The sequence below is a fragment of the Balaenoptera musculus genome, chromosome 15 (assembly GCF_009873245.2).
Source record: "Balaenoptera musculus isolate JJ_BM4_2016_0621 chromosome 15, mBalMus1.pri.v3, whole genome shotgun sequence".
NCBI lineage: Eukaryota > Metazoa > Chordata > Mammalia > Artiodactyla > Balaenopteridae > Balaenoptera > Balaenoptera musculus.
Window position 1 is genome coordinate 64,533,015 of NC_045799.1, and position 25,869 is coordinate 64,558,883.

General features: G+C 41.1%; 1 protein-coding gene and 1 pseudogene across 8 annotated transcripts in view; one reads left to right on the forward strand and one right to left on the reverse strand.

Annotated features, from left to right (window-relative positions):
• TMC7 (transmembrane channel like 7) overlaps positions 1–25,869 on the reverse strand; it is a 53,281-nt gene that overhangs the window by 11,494 nt on the left and 15,918 nt on the right. For 4 of the 8 annotated variants that reach the window (XR_005016547.1, XM_036826480.1, XM_036826479.1 and 1 more), the window contains 8 exons: positions 22,276–22,443; positions 18,614–18,696; positions 12,660–12,805; positions 8,802–8,949; positions 7,608–7,781; positions 6,204–6,361; positions 1,788–1,905; positions 1,386–1,483 (listed from right to left, as the gene is read on the reverse strand). Coding sequence is in view for 7 of the 8 variants with exons in the window: in XM_036826480.1 (XP_036682375.1) it covers positions 1,386–1,483; positions 1,788–1,905; positions 6,204–6,361; positions 7,608–7,781; positions 8,802–8,949; positions 12,660–12,805; positions 18,614–18,696; positions 22,276–22,443 (1,093 nt within the window). In the remaining variant the exon portion in view is untranslated. Of the gene's footprint in view, positions 1–677; positions 1,319–1,385; positions 1,484–1,787; positions 1,906–6,203; positions 6,362–7,607; positions 7,782–8,801; positions 8,950–11,309; positions 11,623–12,659; positions 12,806–18,613; positions 18,697–22,275; positions 22,444–25,869 lie in introns of those variants that run through there. The other 4 variants (XM_036826482.1, XM_036826483.1, XM_036826484.1 and 1 more) reach the window with 4 other exon arrangements.
• Positions 3,916–4,840, forward strand: LOC118880914 (annotated as a pseudogene).

A 25,869-nucleotide genomic window follows, 5' to 3' on the forward strand; every position in this document is an offset into this window, starting at 1 on the left:
GCGTTGTAGTTGACAGTGACACGGGCAGTCTCTGTGCTCTAGTTTGCCACTCAATCCAAAAAGTATTGAGCTATTGTGCATCCACACACAAAATGGCTTATGAGGACCCTACCACCTTGCATGCTACTCCCTGGAATCCTAGAAGCTTTCTACAAAAACCCTAGGACCAGGGGCCTGAGATAAACACACATAGTTGTTCACTGTAGCACTACCACATATTAGCAAAAATACTGGAAACAACCTAATGCCCATCAGTAGGGGCTGCATCGACAAATCAGAAGCCATGGGTACAGTGGAATAGCATACAGTCCTTAAAACAAGAGAGGAAAATCCACATGCCTTGACAGGGAAAGTTGTTCATGGTAGTTTGTTCGTATGGGGGAGAAAAAGCAAGTTGTGGACCCATGTAGATGTACCATGATCCCACTTGCGGGGTAAAAAAGAACACTTCAAGCAAGACTGTGAGTTTACTTACACATGTATTTATGCAAATGTGTGTTTTTATTGTTAAGAACTGCTGGATCTACCCCAAAGTGTTAACAATGGTCACCTCCATGGAGTGGGGTGGGATTGGGAAGTAGGGGTAAGGTAACAAAAGACAACTCTCACTATTCTCCGGATTTCTGTATTTATTTAAGTTTAAATATTAAAAAACTTTAATACGCACATATTCACATCATATTTGTGTAATTTTTTAAAAGGACAGTTTCTTTTTTAATGTTTACTTTTAAGGGCTTACTGGACTTCTGGCATGTACCAGGAGAATTTGTACATGTGGGTAAAAAAGTGATTAAGTGAACAGGGTTTCACTTAAGGCTCAAGGAGATGCTGAGAATAATTTTTTTTTTTTTTAATGACAGCAAAGTAATGATAATCCTGATGGTGACAGTTAATGTTTTGTTGAGTTCTGTGGCATGGAGTGTTCTTAGTACTTTTATCTGCATTTTGTCATTTAATCCTCACAACAGTGCTATGAGGTGGGCACTGCTACTATTCCCATTTCACAGGTAGGAAAACAGGCACAGAGCTTAAATAACTTGCCCTCAGTCACATGACTAGGAAGCGGCAGTGCTGGGTCTTGAACCCAGACTAGGAAATGTGGTATCCACTGCAGCCCAGAGGGGGTGGCAAGATGTCACCCCACGGCAGCCCCGCGGAAAGCAGCACCATTTCTGCTTCGTGCTGCCTTTCAATGGGGCACATCATGGACCAGGGGGAGGTGATGGCCTGGAGCTTTTTCAAAGTCACCAATGGCTGTCAGTGGTTCCCAGGATGCGGAATCATCCAGCACTTTGTGAAGAGCAGCTGTGATGGGAACCTGTGGTGGGGATGAGGGAAAGGGTGAGGGGGTAGGGGGAGATAAGAGGGGTACCCCTCACACTTACTTTCTAGGAAAATCCACAAAGAGTGTCACAGCCAAGATGATGATGAGGTCAAAGATCATCAGCTTGTACATTTCCTGCCCAACTTGGGTCTCCCAGCACTGAAACCCAGAGAGAAATGAGCCTGACTTGGAGCAGAAAAAGCCAGGTTCTCCCAATGCCATTCCCAGCCCCCGATCCTGCTGCCTCTGGAAGGCATCAGCCGATGCTCCTCTGAGCTCCAGCACAGACTGTGGTTTTCAAGCCCTTAGAATTAGAAGTGCCTGGTGTGCCAGACTCTGCTACACAGCAGGAATGAGGATCAACTGGGATTCAGACCCTTGGCTTCAGGGGCTGTTCTCTCGACCCTAATGCTGCTACCCCCAAACGACCCGCCGAGCAGGACGCCCATCCCCGCGGCCTCACCGGGTAGAGTTTCTGGTTGTAGCCGCAGAGCTCACACGAGTAGTTATCGCAGGATGTAATCTCGGAGCCCAGAGTGAACACCAACACACAGATGGTGGCCAGCCGCATAAAGACACACCTGCAGGGAAGAGGGTAGGAGGGAGGATGGGTAGAGGAGGGCTCAGGGCAGGCGGGCCCCTTGGAACAGGGCTGGGGTGCAGAGAAGCTGCCTTTCTTAACAGCAAACCCACAAATGGGCACAGAGTTTCTGTTTGGGATGATGAGCGAGTTCCGGAACCAAACAGTGGCAATGGTGGCACAACACGGAGCACGTACTTAACGCCACTGAACTGTGCACTTAAAAGTGACTAAGATGGTAGATTTCATGTTATATGTATTTCACCACAATATTTTTTAAATGGCAGAGAAAAAAAAACAGATCAGAAAGCTGGGAACTCCTGAATCCATGATGACGTAGCCACGCTGAGAACAATTCCTGGAAAGAACTAATTGAATCTTGTAAGTATCAGCTTTGAGAGATGGCTGATATATTGAGAAGTGAAAAAAAATACACTGCAGAGTTTCACGTAGATACAATCCTATTTTTAAAAGAAAACAAAACGTGTGAATGTTGGCAGGGACAACAGGAACCATGCAGATGAGGGCTGCTGGGGGAAAATGGATTCAAGAGAGGAGGGCAGAGGGCTCATGTTTTTTTTAACTGATGAGGATGATTATAATTTTTGTGACTTTCTGTTTGAATTAAAAAAAAAAAAATCCCACAAGGACTCAGAGGCAAAGAATATACAAATCAATTTTCACTGCAAAGTAAAGGAGCTGTTACAGTGGAGGATTACTGGACTGAATGTCAATATTATGACATAGTATGAGTGTGTTTCGTGTTTGGTAATTGCAATCATTGTTGCTTTTGTTGTGGTCATCCATTTACAACGCTTGGTGTCAGTCTATTTATCTCTTGTGAAAATAAAATACAGTGTGTGTGTGTGAAAAAAAACCAAAAAACAAAAAAAAACTTCATGGCCCCTGGGGATAATTTAACAGAGAACGGAAGGAGCCTAAATCCTGAGACAGTGGGATTCCAGTACCAGCTCTGTAATGACCACCTCTGAACATCTCTTAAGAATGATTAAAAATAACCAACTTTGTTTAAAAAAAAAAAAGATGCTTCATCTATTGTTTGGTTTGTAATAAAAAAAATAAACGATACAGAAACATTAAAAAGTGTGTGGGTAGGGGAGCAAACCCACACCATCCACCTGACATGCTGTGCCTCCCTCGGGGCGGATGTGAGTACCTAGCACCACCGAAGAGGTTTCCATAACTAAAAACTGAAATGGAATCTAATAAAAAGTCTGAATCTACATTTGCGGAGGGATACAGGAAAACAAAAGACACCATGAGGAAACAACGGACTAAATCCAAAGTAGAGAACATTCTACTTCAGCTTCCTCAGCTACCTCAGCTTCTCCCACAAATCAATAGCATAATACAATGGGGGAATTCTTGAAAGAATAAAGGGGACTTAAGAGGCATAACAACCCAACACAGCATGCGGCCTTTCTTTGGATCTTGGTTTGAATAAACCAACCATAGAAAGCCCTCTGCAACTCCATCAGGGGACTGACTTAATTCTGTGAGGTGTGATGACGATTTTGTTTAAAAAGAAAAGTTCTTGTCACTTAGAGATATACTGAACTGTTTACAGGTGAAATGACATGTTGCCTGAGATGTGCTGAAAATAATCCAGCAGAGTTGGGGGGGACCGCATGAAACAAGACTAGCGAAACGTTGGTAAATAGTTGAAACTAAGTGATGGGCACACATGGGGGTTCATTATACTGTCTTGTTTGAAAATTTCCAAAATAAAAAGATTTGTTTAAACAAAGATGCAAATGCCATCTGAGGCTTTTGAGAAGCAGACAGAAAACATTCCAGGATCACAAAGTCCCCACCTGGTCCTCCTTAACTCATGTGTGTTAACTCCCTGGGCCCAGCTTTACACCTGCCATTTCTTTATTTTTTATTTTATTTTTTTAGGAAACTGAATATTTGTTTAGTATGAGAAGAGACATTACAACAAATTATAAAGAGTCAGTGGTAGCCCGCTGCGGGCCTCTCAGGCCGGTGATTTGCTCACGCGCCTCCATGAGCTTGGTCCACGGCCTCTGACGGCGCCCACCCGAGCGCCCCGGGAGCCGGCGGGCAGCGGTCCTCGCCGGGGACCCTCCAGCGGGCCCAGGGGGGCAAACGTGGCTCTAAATCCAGCACGTGCATATTGAAGCAAGTGAAAGGGTTTAATACGAAGCACAGAAGCAGATAATGCCAAAAAGCAAGCAGTAGTCGGTACACATTTAGTGAGTGGGGTAGCATTTCCTTCTCCCACTGCTGCTGAGACGGCGGAAATCAGTCGAGCTCAGTATGAAATGGAACACACCGAAGGTATTATTAGTCAGAGAATGAGGGTCTCGGAAAAATTAAAGGTAGCGCCACCAAATGCTGACCTGGAACAAGGATTCCAAGAAGGAGTTTCAAATGTTAGTGTGATTATGCAGGTTCCAGAGAGAATTGTTGTAGCAGGAAATAATGAAGACATTCCATTTTCAAGTCCAGCAGATCTTGACCTTATACAGTCAACTCCCTTCAAACCTCTGGCACTAAAAACACCACCTCGTGTGCTTACGCTAAGTGAAAGACCACTAGATTTTCTGGATTTAGAAAGACCTCCTCCAACCCTTCAAAATGAAGAAATCCATGCAGTTGGCAGGCTAAAATGAGAGCGCTCTATGAGTGAAAATGCTGTTTGCCAAAATGGACAGCTGGTCAGCACTGACTCCATGTATGGCATTTCAAATACAGATACAACGACTGAAGGAACCTCAGATGACATGACGGTTGTAGACGCAGCTTCATTAAGATGAAAGATAATCAAACTAAATAGACGTCTACAACTTCTGAAAGAGGAGAACAAAGAACGTGCTAAAAGAGAAATGGTCACGTATTCAATTTCTGTAGCATTCTGGCTGCCTAACAGCTGGCTCTGGTTTCGCCACTAGAGGTAACCTCAACTCTCAAAAATACTGTCTCAACAGCTGGAAATATAAAGAATTTGCAAACGTCTTTGTTTCTGTCTTTGCGTTGTATGCCGTTTTGCAGTCCACGCCCTGAAAATGTATTTCTCCCAGAAAGGAGGTAGGGAAAGACATATTTGCAGAAGTAAAGGTATATTCTGTCACTTGACTGTATATAGTTTTGCCGTAACACCTACTTAAAATTCTCCCTTTGCATGTTTTGTAAATAGGATCTAGTTTGTTTGTTTTTTTTAAGGAACTTTTTTTGCCTCATCAATCTGCACAGCTAATTCTATGAATGGGAGGAAACAAGTGTACAGAAAATGGATTTAGAGAAGTGTCTGTAAAGGAAAAATAATACTTTATTTTGTCCTGTTTCTCAAACACTGTTAGATTAAACCGTTTAGTTAATAGACATTTTTGCATCCACATTTCAACATTAACACTACAGAAGTCATGGTCTGGTGTCAGATTTAATAAACTCAAGCCACCTCATGTTTCATGATCACCTTCAATAAAATAATGCCTAACATTTTCAGCAGTTTGTCTAAGATGTGGGCAAAATGTGCATTTTTATTTTTATTTTAGTTTTGCAGATGGTTTTCTATAAAGTACATTTTTACTAAGTCCATGTGTGAATGATTTAAAAAACTACAGGATAAGGTACAAATGTAGTGTATTTAATAAACTGTCAACCAAAAAAAAAAAGAGTCAATGGTAGCACACACAGTCGGTGACTGGGCCACATTTTTCTCAGCACTCACTCCAGCAACAGTCTCAGGTTCCTACTGCAAGTTCCTACTGTAACTCTCCTCCCAAGGCCATGCATGGGCCTAGCGGGGTAGAAGTGTGAGAGAGTTAATGCCCCTGGGAGCCAGCCACCCTTAGGCAGGGGAGGACAAATACTTGTTGGAGGACAAACACTCCTGCATAGGAAAAGTCTAAGATATTTTCCACGCAAACTCCCAGAGTTGTCCCATAGGACTGAGCCCCAGTTGCAACTTGCCAAATAACATACCCTTTATAAGGTGCCTTCCCTTCTCTCTCTCACTTCCTCACTCTCCTGCTTGTATACACTTGTCTTTCTAACATCTTCAGAGCAACATTTCTTCCAAGGGCCCCACCCTACGCCCTCAGCTGTCGATGTGCTAATACATGAAAAAAATATAGACACTCAAGTCAAAAAGATTTCCCTGCATGTGCAAACTCTGATTCATTCATGGGGGCTGTCTGAAGGCTGAGGAGGATTCTTGGCTCAGCAGGGAAAGGTACCACAGTGGATTAGCAATGTCTGCCGTGGGCAGGGGAGGGGACAAGTTGTGACTTGCTTGGCACGTCTAGGCATTACCTAAGGATTGTCAGCCGGATCTCAAAGCCTGGGGAATAATCCTCATAGTGGATGATCTTGGCAAAGATTATTGGGGTGATAAAATTGGCCAGCGTGATCACAATAGAAGGCAGGTACAATATCAAGAGGTTCTCTCCAAAAACCATCTTGTCAATTTCCTATGAAGATAACAAAACTGGTCAGGAGTAGAATAATTTGCATCACAAATGAACTGACCTTAAAAGAACTCAACTATATGTATGTCAAGTCATATGCTGAACACCTTAAACTTATACAGTGTTGTATGTCAATTATATTTCATTAAAACTGTAAGGGAGAAAAAAAACCCAAACATGTTTAGCAAACAAAACAAAACATTTGTTTCGTTCAACATGGCACCTAAAACTAAGCCATCTCCTTCCTTGGGTGTTCAAACAGAGGAACCATGATCTAGTACCATACTAGAAGAAAACTGAGCTCTACTGGATTTATTAAGGTGAAATATAAAAAATCCATGTATTCTGTATCAACGGGCAATTTAAAGCATTTTCAAGGCTGAACTAATTGACTTGGAACAGCCATTCTCTCCTTCTTTCATAATAATAGACTACTTAGTCACATATATGGCTATCTAAGATAAAACTAAATTTCCTAGGTAATTTGACTGTCTTCCTAGGTAAATGGCTCTCTGACTAAATTCTGGCCAAAGGGATATAAGAGGAAGTGTTAAGTGCAACCTCCAGGTCCTGCCCTTGAAGGGAAGGGGTGTGCTCTCCTCATCTCCTTCACTTCCTTCCCATTGGCTAGAATGTGAATGTGGTGAGCTACCCGGTGCCATACAGAAGAAGACCACATTATAAGGATGGCAGAGCTACAAGATGGAAGGAACCTGGGCCCCTGATGATTGATTTCATGAAGCAGAGCCACTAGACCAACCTGGATTTTTCTTTCTTTCTTTTCTTTTTTAATTTGTTTTGGCTGTGCTGTGGGACGCGGGATCTTAATTCCCCAACCAGGGATTGAATCCGTGCCCTCTGCAGTGGAAGCATGGAATCTCAACCACTGGACTGCCAGGGAAGTCCCCAACTTGGATTTTTAAAACCATTGTTATTTTAGGTAAACTGAGGCCCCAGCTAGTAAGTTGTGCAGTTGGGGATTAAATCCAGGCAGTCCAGCCTGGATTTGAACATTGTAAACTCCAGGAGGAGGAGGTACCCCAAACACTCTATTTTGGATGGTTTTTTTTGCTATTGAAAGTGGAAACTAGTCACTCTGATTTTAGGTTCTCTGTCATATCAGCCAAACTTATAACCCCCTATGTAAAGCAGAATGATGATAGTATCTACCTGAGAGGTTTGCAATACACATAGCATACATAACGTCCAATGGGACTAAAAGTTAAATTGACTTTCACGGAGCACTTACTTTTTTCATGTGTTCTTGAGAGAATATAGTCGCTCTATAGATTGCATAAAAGCATGCCGCTAAAACGGCCAGCACGATACAGTTCAAAAACAGTCTCAAAGAGTAAATCCGTATCGTTTCTTCTGAGGTCCTTTCTGCTATTTTCTGCCGTATTCTTTCTTCCTCCAGATCTGCCTAAGAACAAAAGAAAGCTTATTAGTGAGCACTGGGATGAAGGGATATTTAGGGGTGGAAACTGTGACTCACCGTCATACTCTCCCTCTTGATCTTTAAAGTTTCCTAAATATTCATCTCCCCCAGGATACCCTCCTGGACCAAGCCCAACCAGTTTCCATGTCTCCTAAAGGCCTAAATGAAGGCAGACCTTCTATTTAAGATTGAAATTAGACTCCACAATAAATGTGAAAACAGAATTATAACCTATTCAGGACATTACCTATATGTTATTTCTTTAAACAAATAATACACTTCATTTGATTCCTTCCATCTCACTTCATTAAGCTTTTGATATCACTGTCTCCTCCTCCTTTTTTGGGCAGGTTTGATCAAGATGCTATTTGTTACTCCTTTTCTCCTGATTAATTTGGAAATTCCGCTTTTGCATATTCTCTCCATTCCACCTTATTATCATAGCATTCTTAGTCCTATTTCTCCTGGTTTAAGAGATGTTTATGACAGGTTCTCATCAAGCAGAAAAATAACAGTACAAACCAACAAGGACCTACTGTATAGGACAGGGAACTCTACTCAATATTCTGTGATAACCTGTATGAGAAAAGAATCTAAAAAAGAATGAATATGTGTATATGTATAACTGAATCACTTTGCCACACACCTGACACTAACACAGTATAGTAAATCAACTATACCCCAGTAAAATTTAAAAAAAAAAAGAATAACAGTTTTCTTCAACTAGGATTAAAATACGTTTTCTAAATTAAAACAAAAACAAAAACAAAAAATAGTACAAGGTGATGGGGGAGAAGGGAAGATACCACCTCTTTTCCCAGCCCCAGTTCACCAGCTTCATGCTTGGGGCTAAGGTGATCAACCCCAGGAAGTGGTTCTCTGCAAAAAGCTCTTGAAAACTACATAGGGCTACGCAGCTAAGCACTGGGGACAGCCTGGCCCCCACCAGCTCCTTTGCAAGCTGTAACCCCGCCTCCCGCCAAGAGAAAACTGAGTGGCACTCACTCGGAGCTCGTAGCGCAGGCTGCTGTGCCTCAGGTCCGCCATGCCGCGGTTGGTGATGCAGAAGTCCCAGCCCGCAAAGATCTTGTTGCAGTAACTCTGGAAGTGCTCCTCGCTCCGGATCAGATTACTTTTGAACCCTTCCACCGACCTGACCCCAAAACACGTTTATCGCTCTTATAAGAACAACAAAATACAGGCCCATGGATATGCTTTGTCTAAAATTAAAAAGTTACACATAGCTGCATCTTCCACCCATTTTGACATGCTTGGTCAAGTTTTGGATTGTTCTAAATATGTGGCAGCTAACCAGGCATCTCAGTGTTGAAAATCACTTCCTTTCATACATTCAATGGCTTCTTTCGCAGCTGGAATAAAATCCAAACTCTTTTAACACACCCTAGAGGTCCTGCATGACCCTGCATGGCACCATCTTTCCTCCCATAGGGCCACTCTGCTGTAATGACAAAGGCTTTTTTCCTATCCATAAACACACAAACCTCTCCTCCAGCCTCAGGGCCTTTGCACTTGCAGTTCCCTCTGCCCTCTCCTCTTCCCATGGCTGCCTCCTTCTTATCCCTCAGTTTTCACTCAAATATCCCCTCCACAGATTCCCCACCATCCCATCTAAAGTTGTGACTCCTACTTCAAGTCAGTCTCTTTAATTTCCTTCACAGCAATAACCTAACCTCCAATCATCTCATTTATGTGTTTACTGCTTGTAGCCTCTTACCTTGACTAAATTTTAAACTCCTTGAGGGCAGGTACCCTGGCTGTCTTCCCACCTTTATATACGGAATGCCTGGATATAAATATGGCCACTATCCAACTGATGGATAAATGCATGAATAAATGACTTAAATAGTAAAATAACCAAATATTTAGCGAGCACCTGTTTTGGTCAGATGCAACTCTGTTGCACAAGTTCATAATCATTACTCATTCAAATGCTTTCCTGGAAAAAAATGCACTCTGGCACTTGACATAAAAACGTCAAATGCCACACACTCTGTAGACAAACCAGGGTATTTTTAGGATTTGCTACTGAGTTGTGAAGACAATAGAAATGAAAGGAATTATAGCAATCAGTTGTTCTGCCAAAGGTTCACAGCAAAGAATTTATGTCAGAACCAGCTGGGGTGCTTTTCCAAAATGCAGACTCCCAGAGTGATTGCAGGGTGATTTCATATCCTGAGATTTTTAATTCAGTAGGTCTCATGGGGGGGGGTGGTCCAGAAATATGCTATTTATAAAGCTCCATGGTGATTCTGAGGTCCCACCCCAATTGAATGGTCTGATTTAGACCAAACCTCCATTTTACAGGTGGGAAAGCTAAGATCTAGAGAAGGGAAAAAGTATTTCCCTAGATCCAAGGAGCTAGTGGCAGAACTGGGGCTAGTACGACGATGACGACGACGATGATGATGACGATGATGATTTTAATTTAATAAACGTCTAAGTGCCAGGCCCAGTACTAAGTTCTTCACCTGCCTTGTTTCAGTTAATCCTCCCAACAACCCTTCTAGGTGTGTGCATTTCACAGACAAAGAAAATGAGGTTCAGCGAGGTGAAGCCACATTTGAACCTTGGTCTCTTGACCCCTAAGTCCACCCTCTTTGCCACCCTGTAGCACTTGTTCCTCCCTGGGTAGGCCGCTCCCCATTACTTCACAGCCACCCTCCCTGCAGGCTTCCCCACGAAGCAGTCAAGGCCCGGAGGCGCAGGAGCTCGAGCAAGACCCGGAGGTGGCTTCACTGTTCAGCTGATAAAGCAGCTTCTTCAGGGCCCCTTCCAAGGCCCCAGGAGCGCCTCTAGCAATGTGTTCATACGGTCTTGTTTTGATTTTTTATCATTTACAAGAGATACTTTCATGTTCTTAGTCTTACAGAGGGCCCCTCCATACCGTCTACATTGCCGGTCCATAAAACGTGGATCTACCCTTGCCATGAGCACACAACAGCAAAGCCAGAACCCCAGTCAACCAACATTTCTTTACCAAGCATCTCTCGGCCCTCAAAATGAGCCACTGCTCCTCTTGTCAGTATGCTGCCCGTTTCTGTGGGGGATGGACACACACCAGTTCATTTTCATCTCATAGATTCTGACTCAGGATACGAGTGCCCAGAGGGCTCTGGGGTTTTCTCTGTGGTGGTGAACCCTGGTCTCCATGGAGGACAAACTCAGACACCAAAACCCTGGTCTCTTCTACACCTGTGATAAGGAGCTTCACAGCCCCATGGCTTATAGCACTGCCCGGCTCTCACAGGCGCAGTGAAGTGGGTAAGAGAGGTGCCCATCCAAGCATTCCCCTTGGGGCAGAGACAGTAAGCCGTCCATCAGGAATGGGTTGTTCTCCTTTCATAGTGTAGCGCTAGTGCTGGGAAGTGGCTGCCAGCCAAGGACAACATTTCCCAGCCTCCCTTTCGGTGAGCCGTGGTCATGTGACTAAGCTATAGCTGATGGAATGCGAGTGACGTTCATCACTCTCAGGCTGAGCCCAGAACCACTCACCACGTGATACTCCTCCAAGGTTGTTTTCCCTTCCAGCCCTCAAGAGGAACATCTTAAAGCCACATGCTGATGATGGCTGAGCTTCAGTCAACTTGAGTCCCAGCAGGACTGAGAAGGAGTCTTCCACACTAACCTGTGGCCCACTAAGAACTTCATGGGAGAAACATATACAACTTCTATCGTGTTGGGCCATTGTACTTTTGGAGATAGTTGTTTGTTAAAGTAATTAAAAGTAATTAATATTCCTCACTTTTCTTGGGAATTGGCACCTCCCACTAAAATGCCTGTCTACCAAAAAAAAAAAAAAAAAAAATGCCTGTCTACCATGTGAAATGTCATGTTCGCATATGACCCTAACCCACTGGCCACAACTGAAGGGTCAGGATTGGGTACCTGAATGAAGCAGAGCCAGCAAGTCTTCAAAGGATTTCTGAGCCTGTGACCCTGGGAGTACACATAAGGAAGCTGCCACCAGAAGAATCAGAGATGCAGGAGCCCTTGCTTTGGGTTGTTTTGAATCCATTCCTATATCCTTGTCCTTCCTGTAATTTGGAGTTTCCTCCCTTCCTTGGTTCTCTCAGCTACTCGATTCCCCTTTAGCCCAGTTAGTCAGAGTTGGGTTTCTGCCACTTGCAACGCAGTAGAGACCTGGTTAGCATATATACCAGATCAAAGATAAGGTTGGTGGGACTTCCCTGGTGGCGCAGTGGTTAAGAATTCGCCTGCCAATGCAGGGGACACAGGTTCGAGCCCTGGTCCGGGAAGATCCCACATGCCGCGGAGCAGCTGGGCCCATGTGTCACAACTACTGAGCCTGTGCTCTAGAGTCCGCGAGCCACAACTACTGAAGCCCATGTGCCACAACTACTGAAGCCTGCACGCCTAGAGTCTGTGCTCCGCAACAGGAGAAGCCACTGCAATGGGAAGCCCGTGCACCACAACGAAGAGTAGCCCCTGCTCACCACAACTAGAGAAAGCCCGCACAGCAACAAAGACCCAACGCAGCCAAATATAAATAAATAAATAAATAATAATAAATTAAAAAAAAAAAAGACTTAGGCTTGATAGGCTTTTTTAAAAAAAACAAAGATAAGGTCGGCAGAATGGTACTGGCAAATGTGTTCACTGATGATTGACTGAAGACTCTGGGCTGCTACTCCAGCTCCCAAATGCTGCCTCCATCCTCCAGGTGTCCACAGCCTCCAACACACTCACAAACCTTTTCCCGCAAAGCTCAGCCCTGCACTCTGCTCATCCTTTGGGCAATGGCTCTCGGAGTCCACAGACCTCCACGAGACTCCAGCCATTAAGAATAATTCAAAGAGAACACAATGACAAGATAAACTTTACCTTTTCACTATCCAAAGAAGGCTCAGGGCCAGGTAGGCAACTGTGCTTAACACATAAGCCAGAGGCAGATCATAGATGAAGTTCTGAAATTTCACCCCATCCATGGTGTAATGTCCATAAAAGAGGCAGGTATCCTCCAGGAAACCCTGAAACAAAGCCAAGGGCATGAGGTCAGATTGGTGAGTTGACTGCAGGGAACCAGGAAACCAGTCTCTGCCTCAAGGAACTCACATTCCAGTGTCATTGTTCATCCCTGAATTCCCCGGAGACTGGAAAAATTCCAGCTTTGCAGCAACATGGATACAACTAGAGATTATCACGCTAAGTGAAGTCAGAGAAAGATAAACACCATATGATATCACATACGTGACATCTAAAATATGACACAAATGAACCTATTTATGAAACAGAAACAGAATCGTGGACATAGAGAACAGACTGGTGGTTGCCAAGGAGGAGGAGGTTGGGGGGAGGGATGGAGTGGAAGGCTGGGTTAGCAGATGCAAGCTATTATATATAGAATAGATAAACAACAAGGTCCTACTCTGTGTGTGTGTGTGTGTATGTGTATATATATCTGAATCACTTTGCTCTACAGCAGTAATTAACACAACACTGTAAATCAACTATACTTCAATTTTAAAACATTAATTAATTTAAAAAATAATTTAGACCAATTAAAAAAAAAATCTAGAGATATATGGGGTGCTCAACTAGAGTTTGGGGAATAAAGCACAGATAAAGCCTGAGCATTAAAAATACACAGGAGTACAATCCAAAAATGAAATTAAGGAAAGAATTCCATGTGCAATAACAGCAAAAATAATAACATAATTAGGAACAGATTTAACAAATGAAGTATAAGTATATAAATCTTATATTCTTAAAACTATAAAACATGTTTAAAAAATTAAAGAAGCTCTAAATAAATGGAAAAACATCCCCTGTTCATGGATCAGGAGATCCATGGCAACACTCCCCAAACTGACCCACAGAATCAACACATCCCTATCAGAATCCCGACTGGCTTCTTTGTAGAAAATGATAAGATAATCCTAAAATTCATATGGAATTGCAAGGGTCTCAGAATAGCCGAAATAATCTTGAAGAAAAAAAAAACAAAGGTGTAGGACTCACACATCCCAATTTCAAAACTTACTACAAAACAACAGTAATCAAGACACTGTGGTACTAGCATAAGAAGAGACATATAGATCTATGGAATAGAATTCAGTCCAAAAATGAACCCATACATCTATGGTCAACTGATTTTTGATAAGGAGAAAAAAAAGTCTTTTCAAGAAATGTTGCTGAGACAACTGGATAGCCACATGCAAAAAATAAAATAAAATAAAGTTGAGCCCCTACCTTACACCTTTTAAAAATTTTAACTTAAAATGGATCAAAGGCCTAAATGTAAGAGCTAAAACTATAAAACTCTTAGAAGAGGAAAGAGTTAAATCTGCATGACTTTGGATTTGGCAATGGATTCTTAGATATGACACCAAAAGCACAAGCAATAAAATAAAAAATAAATTGGACTTCATAAAAATTAAAAACTTTTGTGCTTCAAAGGACACTATCAAGAAAGTAAAAAGACAATCCAGAAAATGGGAGAAAATACTTGTAAATCATATACGTTATAAAGTACTTGTATCTAGAATATTAAAAAAAAAAACTCATAACTCAACAATAAAAAGATAGATATGGTTTCCCTGGTGGTACAGTGGTTAAGAATCTGCCTGCCAATGCAGGCAACACGGGTTCAAGCCCTGGTCCAGGAAGATCCCACATACTGCAGAGCAACTAAGCCCGTGCGCCACAACTACTGAGCCTGCGCTCTACAGCCCAAGAGCCACAACTACTGAAGCCCGCACACCTAGAGCCCATGCTCCGCAACAAGAGAAGCCACCGCAATGAGAAGCCCACGCACCACAATGAAGAGTAGCCCTCGCTCGCCGCAACTAGAGAAAGCCTGCGCGCAGCAACGGAGACCCAACACAGCCGAAAATTAAAAAAATAAATTAAATAAATTAAAAAAAAAAGACTGATAATCCAATTAAAAATGTAAAGAGGATCCAAACAGACATTTATTCAAAGAAGATATACAAAAGGCCAATAAGCGCATGAAAAGATGATCAACATCATTAGTCATTAGAGAAATGCAAATGACAAAACCACAAAGAAATTCCACTGCACACAAACTAGGGTGGCTATAATAAAAAAGTCAGGTAATTGCAAGTGCTGACAAGGATGTGGAGACATCGGAAACCTTATGCACTGCTGGTGAGAATGTGAAGTGGTAGAGCCATTTTGGAAAAGTCTGGCAGTTCTTCAAAAAGTTAAACATCCGGTTACCATCTGACCCAGTGATTTCCGCTCCCCAAAGAATTGAAAAGATATATCCACAGAAAATCTCGAACGTGAATGTTCTTAGCAGCATTATTCATAACAGCCAAAAGGTGAAAACAACCCAAATGTCCATAATGAATGTATAAACAAAATGCAGTATATCCACACAATGTAATCTTATTTGGCCACACAGGGAATCAAAGATGGATAGATGCTCCAACATGGATGAACCTTAAAAAACATGCCAAGTGAAAGAAGCTACAGACAAAAGATCATGGATTAAATGATTCCACTTATATGAAAATGTCATGAATAAGCATTCATGAGACAGAAAGTAGATTAATGGTTGCTTAGCACTGATTAGGGGAATTGGTAGGTGATAAAGGGTACAGGGTTTCTTTTTGAGGTGATGAAAATGTTCTAAAATTGATTGTGGTAATGTAATGGCTGTATAACTTTGTGAAAATACTAAAAACCACTGAATTGTACACTTTAAATGGATGAATTGTATGATATGTGAATTGTACCTCAATAAAGCTATTACCAGAGAAAAAAACAAAACAAAACAAAAAACCCCTAAAACCCAAAGGTGTCCTATGTGAAAATACAGCAGAGAAAAGTCCGTGACTTCTTATGGTGGGAATAACTGAACACCTCAAACTCCTCCTTGAATAGCAAGGATAGAACATTCTAGGAAAGTGAGGAAGAAAATATACACAGAGAACAGAAATAGTATAAGTAGTACCTAGATGTTCGCTACAGTATTGTTTAGAAAGGGGAAAATGGAAGCAATATGAATGTCCATCAATAGGGGACTGGTTAGATCATGAAAAATCCATACTATAAAATATTAACAAGTCCATATAAGTGCACAAGAAAGGTTGAGAAAGATATTAACCATGGCGTTAAAGGATTGGCGGTCTCTGGGAAGAGGTAATTTTATTTTTTACTCTATAAGTCTTATATTTTTATGATAACCATGTATTCTTATACTGAGTAGTTAAGTAAATTTTTAATAGAAAAAAAAAGATGTAGAAACAGAAGACTCCATCTTTTCTTTAACTCTCCTGAAGCTGGGGCACACAGGCCATAAAACTTGCCCAACTGTACAAAACCTGTTTTTATTGCCCCAGATTGGTGTCAGGGCTGTCATCAATCTCTCCTACAAAATAAAGTTACATTACAGGACAAAGGTCCACTGGGCCTGGAAAATAATTTCTCTGATACGATCATGAGCTTGCCTCAATTGTTTTCAGCAAAGACAAGCCACTGCTTAATCTCTCTGGCCAGCTCCCTCTTGGGCTTATAATTAAAATTTATATGTGACAAGATAAAGGTTATTAGCTAAAACTACTGTAGTAATCATATTACAATATATAAAGTATCAAACCAACATGTTGTACATTCTCAAAAGTATACAGTGTTATATGTCAATCATATCTCAATTTAAAAAAAAAACACACATGTAAAAGATGTAAGAATGCTTCTTACTTGCTATGTTGAGAACTGTTTTTCAGTGAATAAATGTGATAGGCATACTATAATGCATTAGTGAAGATTTTAAAAACAGGAAAAATGATGGTTGTAAAAGTGCTACTTGCTCAGTATGTTCAGAATACTTTTATTTTAGTCAATGCATGGGATGTCGATTCTGTAACGTGTGTAGAAAAGTTTTTAAAATTCAGTGTGAGAGAGAAGTTTGTAAGACTGCTACAGACTTGCAACCCACATGGAGAACAGAACCCTGCTATTTCTTTTTTTTTTTTTTTTTTGCTGCTATTTCCATGAATGGATGTGACAGTCATTTTGTAATACATATAGAAATGTTTAAAAACACTTGTAAGAAATATGTTGAAGTGGTATTTGCCTGCTACATAGAAAATCCTGTTCTGTGAGTGGCTGGTCTGTTCATTCTATAAACATGAACAGAAGTGTTTAAAAACACATGAAAAATATGTGTAAGGCTGCTACTTGCTTGCATCGCTGAGAACAGTGATATTACAGGGAATGTACATGATGGCCATTCTGTAATGCATGTAGAATGGTTTTAAAAACACATATTGAAAACAAATAAATTGAAATTAACAACAATAAAATTAAATTAAAATTCAGTTTCTTGGTCACATTAGGCACATTTCAAGTGCTTAAGAGTTAGTGGCTGTCAAATTTCACAGCACAGATCCAGAGCATTTTTATCACTGTAGAAAATTCATTCTTTGGGGCAGGGCTGTGTTTTATCATGCATAGTTTATTGAACATTTATGATCAAGTGCATCTAAGTCTCCTGTGAAATCTTTCCTATAACGAAGAAGATCATGGTGTGTGGTGATCTACAACAAGGAACTTCTCTCATGGGATGTGACCTAAAGAAATGGGGCTAACAGCAGTTCTGGGATTTGATCTCACTAGCATGTGACCTTGGGTGAGTCACTGACTTTCCTTTCTCCTTGCATAGTTTGCAAGCGTCCGTTTTCTCATTTGCATATTGGACATTTTAACACCCACCTGACAATTCCTCTCAGTTGTTCTGAGGAAAACATGAGATCAGAGACGTAAAATCCACTTTTTCAAAACCAAATGCAGTGGACAAATTCGAAGCTTTCTATTTATCGATTCAGAAATGTTCAATGGCGTGGCATTTTAATACCAGTAACTTTCAGAAAGATATTTTTATATACTTGTATTTTTTCAAAACATCTAAAGGAGGGGTTCTCAACCTGGGATAATTTTGTCCCCCAGGAAACATCTGGCATGTCTGGAGACATGTTTGCTTGTCACAGCAGTGGGGCTGCTACTGGCATCTAGTGGATGGAGACCAGGGATGCTGTAAACACCCTCCAGGGCACAGGACAGGCCCACAGCAAAGGAGTGTTGGGTCCAAGGTTGAGAAACCCTAGTCTAGAAGGCAGAGACAGCCACTTTTCATAGCTGCAATCTTATCTGCTGAAAAAAAGTGGGATTAAAAAAATGAAAGCACACACACAAAAACATTTTTTAGAATAAAGAAGAATTTAAAACTTTTGGAACTACTATAGGAAGGATGAGATTAATTCTACTTTAGAGCAGCAGGGTTAACCAGGGATTAATAGACTTTTAAGGGATTTCAGGGACTGCGTATGTGTGTGCACAAGTGCGGTGTGTCCATGTGCACATGTAAGGGCATGTATGCACGTGTGTACCATGCACAACTGCGTGTGTAATTGCTGGGAAGAGGAGTCACAGCTTTCATCCAGGTGGTCTAGGATCACAATACGTTAAGGTCTTTCAATGTCAGAGAAGTTAAATAAATTCTATCTGGGTTTATTTTCACTGAAACTTCTTTCTACAGGGGAACTCAGATCTTGTTGCAGGTCAATACGAAGGTGGCAGGAATCAGGAAAAGGCCAAGGGCTGAAAGTGACAAAACACATTTCCTGTATATCTTAGCAGGGGTGGATGAACATTATCCTTGCCGATAAGGTCACTGCAAATCCTGTTTCTTTCACTGGTACTTGTGTCAACATTCGTTTTTGATTCTCACTGCAGACATTCAGGAACCTGGTCTTTAAATTAACCTATTTCAGTATTGAGGGTCCAAATCCAGAGTTATGTTAAATACTTACAGTGCCAGAAAGCAAGTCTATGATATAACTGTAAAAGTAAATGAGTCCAGAACTACTTATTGGATACACTGTGCATTGAATATCTGTAAAAAACAAAAACAAGAACATCAGTGGAAATAGCTTCAGTCTCTATAACTTGTCTATCATAATTTGTGTATATATGCATGTATATGTGTATACATTTAGATGTCATATACAATTATATATGGATATGTTTGTGAATCTGTGATTTTCTATTTGCAGTCTAAACGCCAGTGCACCAAGTACACTTCCATTTTCCCCTTTCACTATTCTCTAAATACCTGGGGATATGTGTTTTTTCTATACGTTTCGTATATGGGTCTACTAACAGCAGAGGCTTTCTGATTGTATTGGTATTTTACGTTTTGGGGTTCATGTTTGCACATGTTTTGGAAGATGTGGTCAATATAATTATTATTCCATTTTAAGCACATCCAGTTTTAAAAGATCTCTACATGTGTGTAAATTAACAAGCAGTTTCACTTTAAAAAAACATGTTTACCTACATATAACTGACCAAGAAATTTTTTGAACAGCAATTTTAGTGACACTACATTATGCTTGAACAACTAATTCACTTCCTCTGTATCAGTCAGCTATTGCTGTGTAACAAACTTAAAGTCTCAAATGATTTAACCTCCATTTATTTTCTCCTTCATGGATCTACAGTTTGAGTTCACTCAGCTGATTCAGGCTAAACCAGGATGGACACCAGGCTCCCAGTTGGGCTGAGGTCTGCTCTACATGATTTCACTCTGGGGCCAGACTGGAGAGGCAGTGGCTACCTGGTGGTGGGGGGGGTGCTCTCCTCATGGCTCTTCTCATAAGGCAGGCCAACCACATAAAGCCATTTCAAACTACTATCCCACTAGACAAAAGAAGTCACATGGCCAAGAGCAATATCAATGGGGGCAGAAAGTATTCTCTGCTCACAGTGGGAAGCTTTGCAAAGTTACAATTACAGGGGAGTGACAAACTGGGGAAAATAATCCAATATACTACCCCTTCTCTGGACCTTAGTTTCCCCTTTGTTAAAATAAGAGAGTTGAACCAGTTCCTCCAAGGCCAATTCCAGCTCTGCCATTTTATAATTCTAACATGTGTGCTCACTTATTCATTCAAGGAACACTTCTTAATTACTATGCACCAGGTACATGCTGGAGATAAAACGATGAGTAAGAAACAGTTTCTGCCTTTGAAAAGCTCACCATCAAGTGGCAGAAAAGATAAGTAGGAGTTAGGTGTATATAAGGTGCTCAAATGGTTGTATGAACACAGTATTAGAGGCAATGAGGAGGGAGACAGTCACTACTTGGAGAAGAGTCAGGAAGATGGAAAGAGACAGCTGCCACTCTGTCCTCACTCACTGTCCTCAAGCCTAGAGGTCAGCAAACTATGGCCCTTGTGCCAAATCTGGTCAGCAGCCTTTTTTTGTTAATACCGTGTTATCGGAACACAGCTATGCCCATTTAGGACGTTTCTCCGTGGTCATCTTTGTGCCACAACGGCAGTACTGAATAGTTGCAACAGAGACCATATGGCCTGCCAAGCCTAAAATATTGACTATCTGGCCCTTTCCAGGAAGTGTGCCCACCAGCCACACCTGGCTTTTCATTTCTCTAATACGCTGAGTTATTCCCAGCTCTGAACCTTTGCAGATGTTGTTCCTCTGCACCAAGAAGCTTCCCTGAGCTCTCCAACAGCTGCCTTCTCTTTGTCCTCCTGGGCTCGCCTTACATATCCCTGCCTTCACAGAGGGCTTGGGGGACCCCTCAGCCTCCAGTGTCCTGCTGTCTGACCTCTCAGCACCTTATCCTTTCCCCTCCCCCAGAGGCAAATTCATAGCTTATATACCTCTTCGTGTGGTCCCTTCCTAACGCCCATCCTCTGCTATAGTGCAGTACCCTGTGGCGGTCCCTGCTGTAGCCCCAGGGCCTGGCTCAGGGCCCAGCACACAACAGGTGCTCAATAAACACTTGTTGAAGGAATGGGGAAGGGAAGTGAGAAGAGGAAGAGAGGGACTTCTGACCCTTACCTTAAGGGACAAAGTTTACTAGGTAAGTCAAAATAAAAAAAGCATGTGCAGGAGGAGGATGCAGTCAGAGGAAATAATGAGGAAAACGAAGAGATGCGTGGTGTCCACGCTCAGAGTGCAGCTTCATTTCCTCCAAGAGCGTGGCCTCCCTCCGCCCAAGGCCCTGCTCACGGCTAAAGGGAGAACTGAACAGACAGTGGCGTCTAGTGAGACAGAATAGCATTCAGTTCTTCTAGAAAGAAATAATACTAAAAAAAAAAAAAAAAAAAGCTGCATTTATTGAGCACTTTCCATGGGCAAAGCACTGTATTATCTTATTTAATATTCATTTAAAAATTATGAGTATTGCTTAATCATTACTTATACCTAAGTTTTCTGTATTAAATAATATAGAATTTATATTATTGTTTTCAATTATTTATACTTTAAATAATAAGTATTTATTATCTTTTAATGAGCTAAGTATTAAATAGTGTAGTACAACATTATTTGAATAATGAAACAATTGTCTCACTAGTTAAATCATCACCTTCATTCTACGGATAAGGAAAATGAGGCTCACAAAATCTAATCAACTAACAGAGCTGGGCCTTGAAACTGAACCCAGGGTTTTCACACAGCAGCCGGAGATATTTATCTGTGAAATGGACATATTAGAAAATGAGAATGCAGCATCGGGCATGCAGTAGGCACTCAAAGTCAGCGTTTCCACGTTACTCTTATTTGATTTTTAAGTGTAATAGAATTAAAACAAAAACAAATATGATGAGGAGGAATGTTTAGGGCCACAGAAGTGACTGCGGGGGGTGGGGGCGGTTCTTCTGGGGAAAGGACTCATGTGATAGAAGCAGGAGGTTTCCACTTCCAGCTCCTAGCACAGAGCCTGGTACTAGAGGGTGGTAAATAAACATCTCTGGAATGACAGAAATTATCCCCATTTGAAAAAACAGGATGCCCAGACCTGACTTACACTGAGAATTCAGTAAGAAAACACAGGTCCATTACCTGCCATAGCATCTGGCAGACGACTGATGTTCAACAAACAGCAGCCTGAGCATCACTGTTATCGGAGATAAAAGCCTTGAAATAAAAGCTTGAAATAAAGTCACCAGAGTCGACTGTATTATGTTTACTAAATAGTCCACTTCCCCACCCTCCATTGCTTCTCCCAAACACCTTGCTGAACCCAGGAGTGGCGAGTGACTTGCACTGGCTAGTAAGATGTGGCAAAAAGGATGTGTGTCATCTCCAGGCAGAAGCATTAGAAGCCAGCACATGTTTGCCATGGCTCTTTTTCCTTTGGACATCGTGACTGTCAGTGGTGCAGAGAGAGGCTGCTCCCTCAGCTTGGGCTCCAGAGTGAACACAACATGGAACAAAGCCACCACCAAACAGTGATGGACATACGGCGCGAGCAAGAAAGAAACCTTTGTGGTTACTGGGCGCTGAGCTATGGGGTCATTTGTTTCTGCAGCATAACCTAGCCTGTCCTGACTAATACAGTCACCCAAGACTTAGATTATAAAGATTGCTAGAGAAAGAAGCGTTGTAGCTAGGTACACAATGAAAAGAACACTCCTCATGGCAAACCAGGCCTTATACTCACCCGCGCCTTTGGATGGAATGAGCACAAAGCTGCTGTTGGTGATCTTGTATCTGGTGAGCAAGACTGGGAGCAAAACCAGCATAAAGATGATCAGAAATATCACCAAATTCAGCAATACCAGAAACCGTAAGAAGGAGAAGTAGGACTGAATTCCAGTGCCGAATTTCCCTGGAAAAAAGAAATCCAGACATCACTGACCAGGAGTATTGATCCAGTACCCACTGTAGGTTCAATCAGCCACTGAACTGAAATTGGAGGATCTTAGTGGGGGAGGAAGGAAGAATAATTTCAAGGCTCTACTTGAAATTATTAAGTTTAAACTTTCACATGTAAATCTACAATCACTCTTAAATCAATAATTTGAGATGGTGTGAGAGAGGGCTCAATATTTTCTCATAGGAATATCTAATTGACTCAGCACCATTTATTGAAAAGGCTATCCTTTCCCTAGTTAATTGCAGTAGTGCTTTTGTAATTGACTATATATTTATGGACCTGTTTCTGAATTCTCTCTTCTGTTCTATGGGTCTATTTGTCTATCTTTGCACCAATACCAGAACTGTCTCATTATTGCAGATATAATAATACTTGATATATGGTGCTCTAAGTCTTTAGGCTTTCTTCTTCCTCGGGCATCCTTGGTCCTCTGCATCTCTATATAAATTTTAGAATCAGCATATTCATTTTCACACATACACACATGCACGCGTGTGCAAAATGTGCTGAGATTCTGACTGGGATTACATGGACTATATAGGTCAGTTTGAGAACAAGTGACATCTTTACAATATTGAGTCTCTGATCCATGAACATGGTATATTTAGGTTCTTTAATTTCTCTCAACAATATTTTATAGTTTTCTGTGCAGAATTATTTCACATAGTTCCATAGATGTATTCCTAGGTGCAATGATACTACTGTATAACTTATTTTTTAAATGTTTGTTGCTGGTATATAGAAATACAGTTGGTTTTATATATAGATCTTATATCTAGCAACCTGGCCAAATTTACATCAATTCTAATAGTTTGTCTTTTTTGTTTTCTACAAATAAATCATGTCATCTGCAAAAAATAAGAGACAACTTATTTCTTCCTTTCTGGTCATTGACCCTTTTTTCCCATCATTGTACATTGGCTAGGACTTCCAGGACAATGCTGAATAGAATCTGTGATAATTAGAAGCCTTTTCCTCATTCTCAATCTTAGAAGAAAAGCTTTCAATATTTCACCATTAAGTATGATGTGTGCTACAGAATGTTTATAGATATTTTTTGCCAGATTAAGAAAGTTCCTGGGAATTCCCTGGCAGTCCAGTGGTTAGGACTTAGCTCTTTCACATTGTGGTGACCTGGGTTCAATCCCTGGTTGGGGAACTAAGATCCCACAAGCCACACAGGGCAGCCAAAAAAAAAAAAAAAGAAGGCTCCCATCTATTTCTTATTTGCTGAGAATGAGAACTGAATTTTATCAACACTTTTTCTGCATCTGTTGGGTTAATCATATAATTTTTTTCCTTTATTCTGTTAAGGTAGTGAATTACATTCATTGATTTTTCAAATAGAAAACAAACCTTCCACCAAATAATGATTAAATTACTAAGGACAGACAGAAAGCTCTCAAAGAATAAGGATGTCTGCTTGTTCTTGGTGCAGGCAAAGAACTTACATTCTGAGACTGAAGATGTGAGACCCACAATCTCTTCTTCTCTCCTTGAGAGAGGTAAGGAGCTTAACTATCAATCCTTCACTTCCTGCCAGATGAGAACCTTGTCAGCCAAGAAATCACAGGACTGGAGTCACTGAAGAGAAAATCAAGGGCCCAGTTCCATGGGGAGAAACTACCTTCCAACACATAAGCCACTTTATGAATGAAAATCTCCATAAAAGCCACCACTTAACAAGAGAGGAATCTGGGCATGGTGGCTAAAACCTTGCGTTCTGAAGCTTGACTGCCTGGGTTCAAATTCTGGGTCTGCCTTGTCCTAGCCAATGAACTTGGGCTAGTATTTTAATCTCTCTGAACCATGCAAATGATAAATGCCTATATGAAAAATGGGTTCTTGTGAGGATCAACTGAGATCATGTGAGTAAAATGCTGAACACAACGCCCAGTTCACAGTGAAGGCTCAAGAGAGGTTAGCTTTTATTATTTTTTGCTCCAAAGGTGATGTTCAGTTAAACTTCTAAAGTGGATGGTTGAAGTTCTAAGTTTCTAATGAACCCCCCCTGGAAATAAGTTTACACTCTCCCAATAAAACAACTAAAAAAGTTCATTGAATAGATTACCACTGGTATTTTATAGGCTTTAAAATAGTAATAATGGGGGCAATAAATTTTTTCACATATCCTGCCATGTTCCTTACAAAACTTCACAAAATTTCCATTTCAGCAGTTTTGAGGAGAAGCTTGTAAATTGTTTTGCTTTCCAGTAGAAACCAGGTAATTCTAAAAGGTATTTTCCCCCTGGCTCAGTTTTATCACCCAAATGTTTAATTTTTTTTTCTAATTTTACATTTTTTCATAACTTCCAATTTTTGTATACTTGCTATGGACTGAATTGTATTGTTTCCCCCCACCCCCTGCCAAATTCATATGTTGGAACTCTAACCCTCAGTGTGATGGTATCTGGAAACAGGCCTTGGGGAGGTAACACGGTTAAGGTAAGGTCAGGAAAGTGGGGCCCTCATGATGGGTTAGTCCCCTTAGAAGAAAAAGCAACAAAGCGTGCTCTCTCTCCCTAAGCACACACAAAGAGGAGGTCATTTGAGGACAGAGTGACAAGGTGGCCGGATCTCAAACTTCCAGTCTCCAGAACTGTAAGAAAATAAATTTCTATCCTTTAAGTCACCCAGTCTATGGATTTTGTTATGACAGGCTTACCTCCTCTTATTGTGCTTTGCTTTACTGCGCTTTACAGATATTTTGTTTTTCATACATTGAAGGTTGGTGGCAACCCTGCATCAAGCGAGTCTATCAGCACCATTTTTCCAGAGCATTTGCTCACTTCCTGTCTCTGTGTCACATTTTGGTCATTCTCGCAATACTTCAAACCCTCCACCAGCAAAAAGATTACAACTCACTGAAGGCTCAGATGATGGTTAGCCATTTTTTTAGCAATAAAGTACTTTTTAATTAAGGTATGTACACTATTTTTTTAGATATAATGCTATTGCACACTTAATAGACTACAGTATCGTGCAAACACAACTTTTATATGCACTGGGAAACCAAAAAATTCGTGTGACTCGCTTTATTATTATATCTGCTTTATTGCGGTAGTCTGGAACCAAACCCTCAATATCTCCTAGCTCTGCCTGTACTTCATCCCAATTCTCACCATTATGGGAAAGTAGGATTCTTAATATTTTCAGGGCTATGGGTGTCTTTGGCAGTCTGATGAGGCTTATCGAGCCCCATCTTGGAATAACATTTTTAAACGCACAAAATACAAATGGTCGTATGATGATCACAACATTACTGTATAAACTAAATTTGTGACAGATTAATACATGAGCGTTTTCATTAACATATTAAATAACAAGATCTAGTGGCAGATCTAAATCACTGCTGTAATTTCAAAGTCGTGATGAGCG